The sequence below is a fragment of the Carassius carassius genome, chromosome 24, assembly GCF_963082965.1.
Source record: "Carassius carassius chromosome 24, fCarCar2.1, whole genome shotgun sequence".
Lineage (NCBI taxonomy): Eukaryota > Metazoa > Chordata > Actinopteri > Cypriniformes > Cyprinidae > Carassius > Carassius carassius.
The window spans coordinates 15,770,776-15,784,061 of NC_081778.1; the positions used below are offsets into that span (position 1 = coordinate 15,770,776).

The window sequence follows — 13,286 nt, forward strand, 5'->3', positions numbered from 1 at the left end:
GTTTAAGATTTAATGATTTCATGTGTTTTTTAGTCATTTTTAAAAATTCTGTTTCGCATTTAATTCATTTTTATTCAGTTTTTGTTTCAGTAATTTTAGTACTTTAACTTATTTCAGTACTTTTAGTAGTTTTTCTCATATGTATTTGATCTCGGCTTTATTTAGATTGGAGAAAACTATTTTCTTATATTTTTTATTTACATTAACAACACTTAACTACATGTGATTCAGTAAGAGTTGAAAAAGGGAAATGAAGAGACAGACATCACTTGGTAGTATTAAATGTACTAGATGTTTTATTGGATTTGACCTTTCAGATTCATGTTTCTACCAGTAGTTGTGTCCTTGTCTTTAGTTTCAATATTCACACATCTGTTAGACTGCAACAACGCACGGTCCCTCCACACACACACACACAGACACAGACACAGACACAGACACAGACACAGACACAGACACAGACAGACAGACAGACAGACAGACAACCAGACCTGATACTGCTTCATACCAATCAAAACCTGGCGTGTTTCGGTTCACAATGACGGTTGATTTTATTCCAGAGATGCTGTTAACATCATACTAGTTTTCTGTACAGAACCTGTCAGGAAACTGAATTCTTTTGTTTCAATCACATGAGTTCAAACATACAAGAGAATCATTTTATACTGTTTTTCAGTGTTTCTATCTGCCAAGATATGTCTTTATTCATTTAATCAGATGTGGTATTGTTTACATTTTCCCTACAACACAGAGACTGAGAGCATTTGGGATTATTGTAGCGGTCAAACAAGCACACAAAGACAGCAAAAGAACGTCAGTGAGAGTAAGAGGATTCCAATGTCAAACTTAAGTAGAAAACAAAATATATAAACAAAGCCACCAAAACCACCTCCATTAGTGATTCAAGAACACAAATCAATTAACAAGCACAATTATTGACAAAACATGAGTGAAATAAGTCAACCTTCCTATGTTAAACAGAGTTAAGTGTGTGCGTTGGGATCCAACAACAGGTTTTGTGTGATGTCTGTATGCGTGTGTGAATGGACGATAGGTTGAGGGAAAAGGCATGGATGTAAAGGAGAGGTGAAGGGACGGCCTTTTTTAATAGGCGGGCGTACATACTCCCATTTTTGCGTCAAAATCTCCTTTCGTATCTACATAATGATTATGCAGCTGCCCGCTTTAGGTATATAGAGGACTTTATGTACACAGCCGTGTGAAAATACATGCAAAGATTATTATAGGAAATGGGGGGCATGAGGTGAACATTTGAAAGTGTGGAAGGTGCTTTGTGGTTTCCTCTTTGGAGAGAGACGTGCTATTGGCTTAAAGCTGCTGGACGGCGGGAGAGGATGGTTTGCGTCTTGTTTGGGAAGAGAAGTAGCAGAACAAAATGAAAGATGTAGGAATGTGATTAAAGAAGATTTGTTGATCAGTAATATGTCTCCCTTTCCACCCATCCTGCAAAAAACAAAAAACAAAGAGAAAAATGCAGTAATCACTTTGAGAAATGCTGCACATCTGGTGAGTTTTCATTTAATTCTTAATTAAACAGTGTTTTATTGTATCCCTGATGCAAACAAAGACATTTAATGATCCAAATCGGGGGCTTTATGCAAGATATACTCATAAGAAGTGTGTAATTTTGTGCATGTGTCTTTGGGACAGTATGAAGGGACACGTACCACCGGGGTTCCGGCGCAGGAGCAGCTTTCGGACCTCATCATAAACAAAGATTAAGAAACTGTATGGGAAAGCACAGAACCACCAGCTCGGCCTGGAGATGAGAGAAACAAATGAAAAGAGAGACTGTTTTAAATCGCAGAATACTTTGAGTACCATAAACTTCATATAAAAGATTATGGAACCTTAACATTTGGATCATGCGATATACTGTATGTAAATTTCAAATGAGTGTATTTATTACTGACCTAATAATTAAATAGCCTATTTACTAATAAAATGAATCATGAAATCTGAATCAGTTTCAGATTCTTTTGCTACTGTATGATTCATTTTCATATCAATGCATTTATGCATTTTTACACCCCATATTCAAAAACATGAGGAGCACGAATTCCTATCTGAATGGTTATACTTTTCATTTGAAATAGAACACTGAAGTCTTTCCTGTCATTTTTGTTCTTCCTTGCTGATTAAAATGATTCATTCCTTTCAAAACAAAGAGAAAAACCTAACTGACCCTAGAGTTGGAACTGGATATGTGCTAGTAACTGGAAAATCCATTTTCATGTATGCATTTGTACATGTGTGTGTGTTGATCTCACTTGAGCGGGTACATCCTGAGGGCCACATCCATGCCTGGGCAGTATGAGAGGAATGCAGCAAGAGCTGTTTCTTCAAACAGCCCAAAGATCAGAATCTTATTCCTGTAAAAGGACAAACACAGTTAGATCATATGTTCTCGTTGATTTAAATACATAAATGTACACACACTTCCTGAACTCACTTCATGCCCTGCTGGAATACTGAATTACGTCTAGTCTTGCAGATGATGACATCAGCCCATTGTACAACCACAATACTGACAAAGAACGCTGTGTGACATGTAAACTCGACGATCTTCCTCTGCTCGTATGTCTGGGGATCATGAACACACAATCTTACAACATGCAGGGAAAGTCTTTAAACCTTTGAGACAAGCGTGACATCTAATCACCTTCATAACTCGCTAAAACACTCACCCACTGCTGTCCGTAACTGTCTTCCAGGTCATTCATTGAACGGTCATCCCAGTTGAGTCTGATACCCACGAGCAGTGAAGGAAGGAAGCCATTCTCAGCCAAAATCACAAAATAGCTGAAGAAACCACCCAAAGCCTGGATCATACCTACACACACAAACACATGCTTACTTTTTCTTTTTCTTTTTTTTAGCAGATGCCTGCACAATTTAATATTCATGACAGATTTATAAAATAACATATTAAATTTACTAAATGATATAATAGTTAAACAATGTTTCTTTCTTGTTTATAGACAAGTTCATCATATTCTCTAGTTTTATTTGTGGTACTATGAGAAAATCTGTACATAAGTAAGCTCTGTTCAAATATTTAATGCTTTACGTTTAATGTTCTAACATCTGAATGATATATATATATATATATATATATATATATGCTACTTTTCAAAAGTTTAGGATCAGCTGGATAATAAATAGATGATTACCCAACCCCCATTATTTTGTTAATTACCATTACTTTTCAGGGCCTAGAACTCACAATTTAGTTTTAGTTTATGACCATGGAAGCCCTAATATTAGTAGCTTATGCTATGGGGCTGTTGAACGCTTGAATATGATTGGCTGACGAACATTCTAAAGTCCAATTTATACTTCTGCGTCGAACCTACGTCGTAGTCCACGCATAGACACACAATTGCAAGGTGTGCAATTATTTTCAGGGAAACACACAGTTAACATTGTTCCAGGCAGCTGTGGATCGCATTACATGTCCATGTCCCTTCGCCAAGTGATTTCTGTTATTTCAAGGGTCTTACAACAGCACAATAACCAAAACCCACAATAATAGATATAGTAAGCAATATGATAAAAACAACAGATCATTTCCATGTTTTGACACAGACTCAGGGGTAATATAGCTACGCTCTCTCTCTCTTTCTCTCTTTCTCTCCCCCTCTCTCTCTCTCTTGCTCTGTCTAATAACTTAATTATAATTAATTTTAATATCTGCATTAGTCTGCTGGCAATGGCTCAAGCCAGGGCTGTTGCTAGGAAACTGGACCCTGTACACATCAAACATTTCTAATTCAAACAATAAAATAAGAACAAGCAGAATAAGAATTTACCAATCAAAAGAAATCATTAATTTGCATTACAGAGGTGGCACAGAAGAACACATAAGTGGCATACAGGCTAGGTATTTACAGAAGTTTAACTAGGCTTAGAGGTGACATAGATGTTTTAAATTCATAACAATCTTATGAAATTAATATTTTAAATATAACATCTTGAAAAAACTAAAATATTGATTGATTGATTGACTGAAATGATTTAAACAACTCAAAGGATACTTAAAAAATTTAACTAAACCTGCCAGTAGGTGGCAGCAAGTCACGCAGTTTGTCACAGAATCATTAGGCTTGTTTGAGATGTGCCTTGCCTCGCCTGAAATGTAGGCAAGAGTAGGCGGCTGCAGTAAGGGGAGGGGTCAAGGTCCGCTAGCCAATGGCGGCGCCCAGGGGTGCTTCAAAAAAATATGAAACCCTGCCCCCCTGCTTTGAAGTCGGACACTTCCTGAATCTCGCTGTTTTGTCGCCTGCAAACGTCAGCAATGGAGGAGATCGCGTTCGCGTTTGTTATCGCAGACGAAGTGGATGTAATCGAAATACCACGGTTTTGTTATCATGTGCAGATCACGTCCATAGTATTTTTTCCAAACTATGCAAGTCAAAGCTGTTTTTGTAGCAAACATTCTTCAGAATTTCTTCCCTTGTTTTAAGCCAGACCCTGACACTTCTCAGATGAAACCACACAAAGATGAGGCATAATGGCTAAACAGTCTATTTAGATATGTACGTGTGCATGTATATTTTTAATGGATTGATTTATTAATTCACACAAACATACAATAGAATAAAGTGAAAATTACAACAAGGAAGAATTCTAATTAAAATTTAAATAAAATAACGCATGTCCTAATTCTTAACTTCACTAGGTGTTTTGTTTAGTTCATGTAAATATAAATAAATAAATGGGTAATCTAATTCTTAGAAGAAAGAGAAAATGTATCCGTTGACCTTCTCAGCCAATGAGCATGAAGCTGTGTCATCAGTCAGTCGTTTCTCATCATGCTTTTGATCAGCGCAGTCGGTGGAGAGCAACTGCGCTCAACTGCTCAGTCCGACACAGCCGCCTTGCCGTCGCGACAGTTTTTTGGCACACGTCAGCAGGACATCAGAGCAAGGCGGATGTAACTCAGACACTTTTCTTACTGGCATGCATCTCACGGTGATCACCGGTGATCAGTTCTGTGCAGATTTTGCTCATCTCAAACAAGCCTATTCATTCAATTGATTCTTTAGAATGGCTGATTCATTCAGGAGCTTGTAAGTCTGTGATGGGTAGTTGAATCATTAAATAAGATTAATTTAAAACGCATTCATTCATAAACAAAACAGCTGTGTTTGCTTGGAGATTGACTTATAAGCTATTTTCGTTGACAGAGAAAAATCAGGCAATATTGCTATAGTCAGACAATGTAAGACACTTGATATTAACTTCTTATTAATTGATCTGTTGTATTAAAATCCATCACATTTGCAAACTCCCTTAATAATCTTTCAAATTCACTTTAAAAATTCACCTATTTGTTAATGAGAGGACTTGAGTTTGCATAAGCAGGTGTTTTGAGCAGTGATTGGATTCTGATTAACATTGCATTCAATGAATCAATAGAAATGTCTTTGCTACATTACTCAACGCTGCAAAAACATGTTGTAAAAACCTTTGAATGTTTCCCGGGCGCAAAATATGCTGATTGGGTCAGTTGCACTGGTGCTTACATTTTTATTTATTTATTTATATTTTTTAAATAGTCACAGCACATAGTAGTTTTCAGTCACAAATGCAATGGTCGCACTGTAGACCCCTGGGGGAATGGCTTGTGCACACAAAATAACGTTTGGGGGGTGGGAGCAGATCGCGGGCCCCCCAGACCTCTGGGCCCTATACAGGTGCATCTCAATAAATTATAATGTCGTGGAAAAGTTAATTTATTTCAGTAATTCAACTCAAATTGTGAAACTTGTGTATTAAATAAATTAAATGCACACAGACTGAAGTAGTTTAAGTCTTTGGTTCTTTTAATTGTGATGATTTTCACTCACATCTAAAAAAAAATGAATACTTCATAAGACAAATAAAAAAAAACATTTTTAGTGAATTGTTGGCCTTCTGGAAAGTATGTTCATTTACTGTACATGTACTCAATACTTGGTAGGGGCTCCTTTTGATTTAATTATTGCCTCAATTCAGCGTAGTATGGAGGTGATCAGTTTGTGGCACTGCTGAGGTGATATGCAAGCCCAGGTTTCTTTGACAGTGGCCATCATCTCATCTGCATTTTTTAGTCTTGTTTCTCATCTTCCTCTTGACAATAACCCATAGTTTCTCTATGGGGATAAGGTCTGGTGAGTTTGCTGGCCCATCAAGCACACCAAAACCATGGTCATTTAACCAACTTTTGGTGTTTTTGGCAGTGTGGGCAGGTGCCAATTCCTGCTGGAAAATGAAATCAGCATCTTCAAAAAGTTGGTCAGCAGAAAGAATAATGAAGTGCTCCAAGATTTCTTGGTAAACGGGTGCAGTGACTGGTTTTCAAAAAACACAATGGACTAACACCAGCAGATGACATTGCACCCCAATTCATTCAGACTGTAGAAACTTAACACTGGACTTCAAGCAACTTGGGCTATGAGCTAGAGCTGTAATCGGGCCTTAAAAGTTAGGCCCGACAGGACCCGAGCCCGACAGATTTCGTCCTGAGCCCGACAAGTACATTTTGATTGACAGCTTTTTAAAAGCCCGAACCCGTTTACAGTCCGACATTATTCAAATGTGCGCACACACACAGCTCTTTTGCCTTTTGTCAAGAATTAGTCATTTATACATGTTTTAACATAATTTATTCATAACTAACGTAGACTAGGCCACTTGGAAGTTGGAACAAAGAAATAAAATAAGTCCTCTGTGACATCTTAACATCTCAGCACTCTAAATAGGCCTAAGCATAGTCCATTCGATTTATAGGCCAACGCACCAATAAAAACGAGTCTATTTTTAACAAATTAAATTAAGATAAATTTTAAATTGAGATAGGTATTTGGCAATAACGGAATTAGATAAAGGCTCCGGCTCCGCCGGATTTGCTTCGCAACTAGCAGCGGACATTAAATAAAAGAATAATGCCAACATTAGCCTATATACTCTGTCTACATTATGCATTTAAGACTCAATGAATATTTAGTTATCATTTGAAAAACCTTTACTCACAGAGATTGGGCTAGGTCTACATGTTTTTGTGGAGGAAAATGATTGAATCCATTGTAACGTTAGATCTACTATGAGCTTCTCTACCCTTCCTCCAGACTCTAGGACCTTGGTTTCCAAATGAAATACAAAACTTGCTCTCATCTGAAAAGAGGAATTTGGACCACTGGCAACAGTCCATTTCTTCTTCTCCTTAGCCCAGGTAAGACGCTTCAGGAGTGGCTTAACAAGAGGAATACGACAACTGTATCCAAATTCCCTGACACAACTGTGTTTGGTGGCTCTCGATGCCTTGACCCCAGCCTCAGTCCATTACTTCTAAAGTTACTCAAATTCTTGAATCGATTTTGCTTGACAATCATCATAAGGCTGCGGTTCTCTTGGTTAGTTGTGCATCTTTTTCTTCCACAACTTTTCCTCCCACTCAACTTTCTGTTAACATGCTTCGCTACAGCACTCTGTGAACAGCCAGCTTCTTTGGCAATGAATGTTTGTGGCTTTCCCTCCTTGTGAAGGGTGTCAATGATAGTCTTCTGGACAACTGTCAGATCAGCAGTCTTGCCCATGATTGTGTAGCCTAGTGAACCAAACTGAGATACCATTTTGAAGGCTCAGTAAACATTTCCAGGTGTTTTGAGTTGATTAGCTTATTTGGATGTCACCATATTCTAATTTTTTTATTTGTTTTTTTTGTTAAAAGTGAGCCAAAATCATCAAAATTAAAAGAACCAAAGACTTAAACTACTTCAGTCTGTGTGCATTCAATTTCCCAATTTGAGTTGAATTACTGAAATAAATGAACTTTTCCAGGACATTCTAATTTATTGAGATGCACCTGTACACTCTGTCACCCTTCCCCCCCCCACTAGCAATGCCCCTGGCTCAAGCCTCCATTACTAGGTCTAAAATGAAGTTTTGGAATTAGCAACGGAGGCGTTGGATGAGATGTGCAAGAAATTAATCCTACTCACAATAGCGTTTTAAGTACAAAAAACGGACAAATGCCTTGAGAAATATCATCTGATCAGTGTTTTCAGGTGTGGTAACCAGAGTATAAGCTGAATAATTGACTATGGGCCATTGAATTATTAGAAAAATAATGCACACCCGAGGTGGTGATGTGACCAAGATGCAAAGTGGCAAAGCAAACAGTTTCAAAGTTGTTTGTGACTAACCAATTTGTCCATAAGCAATGCTGATGAGACGCTCGTTCACAAGTTTGTCTCTCTTAGGGTTCCTGGGCTGCCTCTTCATGATGTCACTCTCAGCAGCCTCATAAGCTAGGGAAATAGCAGGTACCTGTGGAGGTACATATAAAGTTAAGTTTCTGTGAATGGGTAAATTATTGTGAATATTGGTCTGAGAGTAGGTCATTATTTTTCCTATTGTTCTTTCATTATTTTAGTGCTTACCATGTCGGTTCCCAGGTCGATGCAGAGGATGGTGATGGTGCCCAGGGGCAGAGGGATATTGACAATAATGAAGAACAGGAAGGGGGTGATCTCAGGGATGTTGCTGGTCAGGGTGTACGCAATAGACTTCTTCAAATTATCAAAGATAAGTCGGCCTGAATGGGGAGAAATTAATTTATATATTTTGTTTGACAACATCAGTCCTGTCCTCCTACTCAATAGTCTTACTCACCTTCTTCTACTCCAGTAACAATGGAGGCAAAGTTGTCGTCCAGCAGAATCATGTCAGCAGCCTGTTTAGACACATCAGACCCAGCAATGCCCATGGCAACACCAATATCAGCCATCTTCAGGGCTGGAGAGTCATTCACACCATCACCTGTTACAGCCACAATGGCTCCCTAAGTGACAGAAAAACAAACAGGACATGTATAGAAAACAATAATCAGTACTTTATTAAAATTACAAAGGACCACAAACAATCTTGAATACCAACATGTGCGTTTACCTGCCGCTGGCAACCCTCTACAATGATGAGTTTTTGCTGAGGAGACGTCCTGGCAAACACGATCTCAGTGTGATTCTGCAGAACTTCATCTATTTGCTCCTGAGAATAGTCCTTCAGATCTGTTCCATGAATCACACAAGCTTTGGCATCCCTGAAACAAACAATAAATGCTGGTAAATATATAAATAACTTTGTCCGGCAAATTTTTACAGGCAAAATCCAATATTTTAAAAGCAGTTTTGTGTGAGTGCGAAATATTTTGCCATACAGATTTCGCAAAAGGTTCAAGTTGGCCATGTTGACCAATAGAAACTGCTTGGTTTGGAAGTGATTTCTGTGTGAGTTGTGCTTCATTCATCATTATATTATTGACAGACAATGACACCTTTTTTGGACATGAAATTTCACTAATCCGACCGTACCATTAATGCATGTTGATATGTGATGTGCATTTACAGTGCTGGTCATTGTATTACCTGGGATTGACCTGACTGACGGGGATGTTGAGGCGGGCAGCAATGTCTTCCACAGTCTCGTTACCCTCTGAGATGATGCCCACACCCTTGGCGATGGCCTTGGCAGTGATGGGGTGATCTCCGGTCACCATAATGACCTTGATTCCAGCAGAACGGCACTTTCCCACTGCGTCAGGCACGGCAGCACGGGGCGGGTCGATCATGGACATCAGACCTATAAAGCAAAGGTTGTCTGTATGGAAATTCACATCTTCTGTGTCAAAGGCAAAGCCTTTTGGGTACTGGTCCTCAGGCATCAAGACATGGCAGAATCCTGTGGAAAGAAGGCAAGTTTACACATTTTTATAATATATAATTGGGTTCTTTAATGTTTTGAAAGATATTTCTTATTCCCACAAAGACTGCATTTTTTTAATGAAAAATACAATAAAAACAGTAATATTCGGAAATACTACTATAATTTAAAATAACTTTTTTTCCTTTTTGAATATATTTTAAAATGCAATTTATTCAATTTTGGGAAACAAAAATCCAAACTTTTGATGCATATACTTTGAAATAATAAATTTTTATATATATAAAATTTGAAGGCGGCTATATTTTATAACCATTCATTTATCATAAAGGGGTTTATTTTTTCTGCTTATTACACAGCCACTCAAACTTCCATAAATGGACATCAAATTATTAATTGAACATTTAAAATAATTGATTTCAGTGAAGAAAGAAACCACAGAGTGCTAACAGTCAATTATACAGTTTAGTGATCATTATACAAAAATATTTGACCTAGAATGCCGTGACTAACCAATAGGATTTGAATATTCTAGAGAGCTGTGTAATAATACCATATATACCCACCAAGCACTCGCTCCCCAAGACCTCCAAGCTCCAGGTAGGCGTTCTGGAAGGCCTCCTTCATCTCCTCATCCATTGGCTGCTCTTTACCCTGCAGCATTATAGTGGAACATCGATCTAGGATGCGCTCTGGTGCCCCTTTCATCACCAACAGGTAGCGGTTATCATTGGGGTCTTCTGTCTCATGAATGGACAGCTGGGTAAATATGGAAAGAGGGATGACTGAGCTTGACTAAAATTGTGATAATACCCCACTTCTATTTTTGACATGCTGCAGAGGTGCTCCACACACTTTATTATCCACATCTGATTAAAAAAAAACAATTTCAGATTTACATTTAGTCTTTTATCAGAACCAAACAATATTAAGTTCCACTATTTTCACAACAACAACAACCGTATTTGCACTACACTATGTGCTATTGTTTGTTTGTTTAATCTCAGCTTTTCCATTGATGTAACTCATACTGATATTTTCTGTTTGATTTAGAAAATCAGTAACGGATGACAAACCTGGTATTTGTTAGTGGAGTTGAATGGGATTTCGGCTACTTTCTTATTTTTCTCTCTCATCATCTTCACTGAGCCACAGGAAAGCTCGATACACTTGAGCAGGGCAGACTCAGATGCATCACCTGCCACATCCCTCTTTAGGATAGGCAGAGGATCTTGTCCCGCCTGAAACACAGCCCTGTTACACAGAGCCGCCACACGGGCCAGAGACACCCACGTCACTGAGCTCTTATCAAATGATGCACCTGCAGAAAGAGACCAACTTAGACTCTGGAGGGAAAAAATGGTGTCATAAAGTGGGCAAGACCAGATCACCATTAGGCTCTGCATTAGAAGAAAAGAACAAACCAGACTGATCTTCAGTGGTATCAGCTTCATGGATCTGGTTGTCAAACCACATGTGTGCAACAGTCATTCGATTCTGTGTCAGAGTTCCAGTCTTATCTGAGCAGATAGTTGAGGTGGATCCTAGTGTCTCTACGGCTTCGAGATTCTTAACCAGGCAATTCTTCCGAGCCATACGCTTCGCCGTCAGTGTGAGACACACCTGAGATTAAAGAGACATAAGAGAGACGTTGATTAAATTACATTTAGGAATAAAAAATTTGTTCCAGTTCGTCTCATGCGAATTAGTGCTTCTCAATAAATTAGAAGGTTTTGGAAAAGTTAATTTATTTCAGTGATTCAACTTAAATTGTGAAACGTATGTATTAAGTTCAATGCACACAGACTGAAGTAGTTTAAGTCTTTGATCTTTTAATTGTGATTATTTTGGCTCACATTTAACAAAAAACCCACCAATTCGCGATCTTAACAAATTAGAATATGGTGACATGCCTATCAGCTAATCAACTCAAAACACCTGCAAAGGTTTCCTGAGCCTTCAAAATGGTCTCTCAGTTTGGTTCACTAGGCTACACAATCATGGGGAAGACTGCTGATCTGACAGTTGTCCAGAAGACAATCATTGACACCCTTCACAAGTAGGGTAAGCCACAAACATTCATTGCTGTTCACAGAGTGCTGTATCTAAGCATGTCAACAGAAAGTTGAGTGGAAGGAAAAAGTGTGGAAGAAAAAGTTGCAACCAAGAGAACCGCAGCCTCATGAGGAATGTCAAGAAAAATTGATTCAGGAATTTGAGTGAACTTTACAAGGAATGGACTGAGGCTGGGGTCAAGGCATCGAGGGCCATCACACACAGACATGTCAAGGAATTTGGATAAAGTTGTTGTATTCTTCTTGTTAAGCCACTCTTGAGGCGTCTTACCTGGGCTAAGGAGAAGAAGAACTGGACTGTTGCCCAGTGGTCCAAGGGTCCTCTTTTCAGATGAGAGCAAGTTTTGTATTTCATTTGGAAACCAAGGTCCTAGAGTCTGGAGGAAGGGTGGAGAAGCTCATAGCCCAAGTTGCTTGAAGTCCAGTGTTAAGTTTCCACAGTCTGTGATGATTTGGGGTGCAATGTCATCTGCTGGTGTTGGTCCATCATGTTTTTTGAAAACCAAAGTCACTGCACCCGTTTACCAAGAAATTTTTGAGCACTTCATGCTTCATTCTGCTGACCAGCTTTTTGAACATGCTGATTTCGTTTTCCAGCAGGATTTGGCACCTGCCCACACTGCCAAAAACACCAAAAGTTGGTTAAATGACCATGGTTTTGGTGTGCTTGATGGGCCAGCAAACTCACCAGACCTGAACCCCAGAGAGAATCTAAGGGCTATTGTAAAGAGGAAGATGAGAAACAAGAGACCAAAAAAATTCAGATGAGCTGAAGGTCACTGTCAAAGAAACCTGGGCTTGCATACCACCTCAGCAGTGCCACAAACTGATCACCTCCATACTACGCTGAATTGAGGCAGTAATTAAATCAAAAGGAGCCCCTACCAAGTATTGAGTACATGTACAGTAAATGAACATACTTTCCAGAAGGCCAACAATTCACTAAAAATTCTAAGTATTCTAATTTGTTGAGATAGTGAATTGGTGGGTTTTTGTTAAGCCAAGTTCAGACTGCACGATTTTCGAAGTGGTCGGGCCACTGTTCTTTTCGACAGAAGGTTTCACACCGCACAACTCTGTCTGGCACACAAACTACGTTTCACAACCAAACACACGCGAGATGTGACAAGGAAACAACGCGATATCACGCGTGCAAGACCGAGTTCTCACGTGAGACTGGAATTATTATTAAAAATGGTAGCCCGCAAGAAGCTTGAAATACGAATTGCCTGTTCGCTGATTTGCAGCGAAAACAAGAAAAAGAAAAGAAGAATATGGAGAAGGAAATGGTTCGGGAGACGGGAGGATATTGTGCTCTATAAATCCTCCCCGAACTCCCTGCTGCTCTGTATGTTACTCTCTCGTTGGCTATCGGTCATCGCCGATGTAGTTTTCAGTCAGAACACTTTTCACACAGCATGGATATTTAGCATACCAAATATCTCACGGGCGTTGGCGACTCGTCACTTAATTTTGCTTATTCAC

The 13,286-nt window shown here is 38.9% G+C and overlaps 1 protein-coding gene across 1 annotated transcript in view; it reads right to left on the minus strand.

The window, feature by feature from the left end:
- Positions 1–273: 273 nt before the first annotated feature.
- The window catches only part of LOC132102943 (sodium/potassium-transporting ATPase subunit alpha-3-like), a 28,151-nt gene continuing 15,138 nt past the window's right edge, over positions 274–13,286 (minus strand). The window contains exons 10-22 of the mRNA XM_059507686.1: positions 11,151–11,349; positions 10,803–11,047; positions 10,293–10,485; positions 9,432–9,744; positions 8,956–9,106; positions 8,680–8,848; positions 8,448–8,602; positions 8,211–8,334; positions 2,709–2,854; positions 2,474–2,604; positions 2,292–2,393; positions 1,689–1,780; positions 274–1,464 (exon numbers count right to left, since the gene is read on the minus strand). Of these exons, the coding sequence (XP_059363669.1) occupies positions 1,436–1,464; positions 1,689–1,780; positions 2,292–2,393; positions 2,474–2,604; positions 2,709–2,854; positions 8,211–8,334; positions 8,448–8,602; positions 8,680–8,848; positions 8,956–9,106; positions 9,432–9,744; positions 10,293–10,485; positions 10,803–11,047; positions 11,151–11,349 (2,049 nt within the window). The 3' untranslated portion in view covers positions 274–1,435. The remainder of the gene's footprint in view (positions 1,465–1,688; positions 1,781–2,291; positions 2,394–2,473; positions 2,605–2,708; positions 2,855–8,210; positions 8,335–8,447; positions 8,603–8,679; positions 8,849–8,955; positions 9,107–9,431; positions 9,745–10,292; positions 10,486–10,802; positions 11,048–11,150; positions 11,350–13,286) is intronic.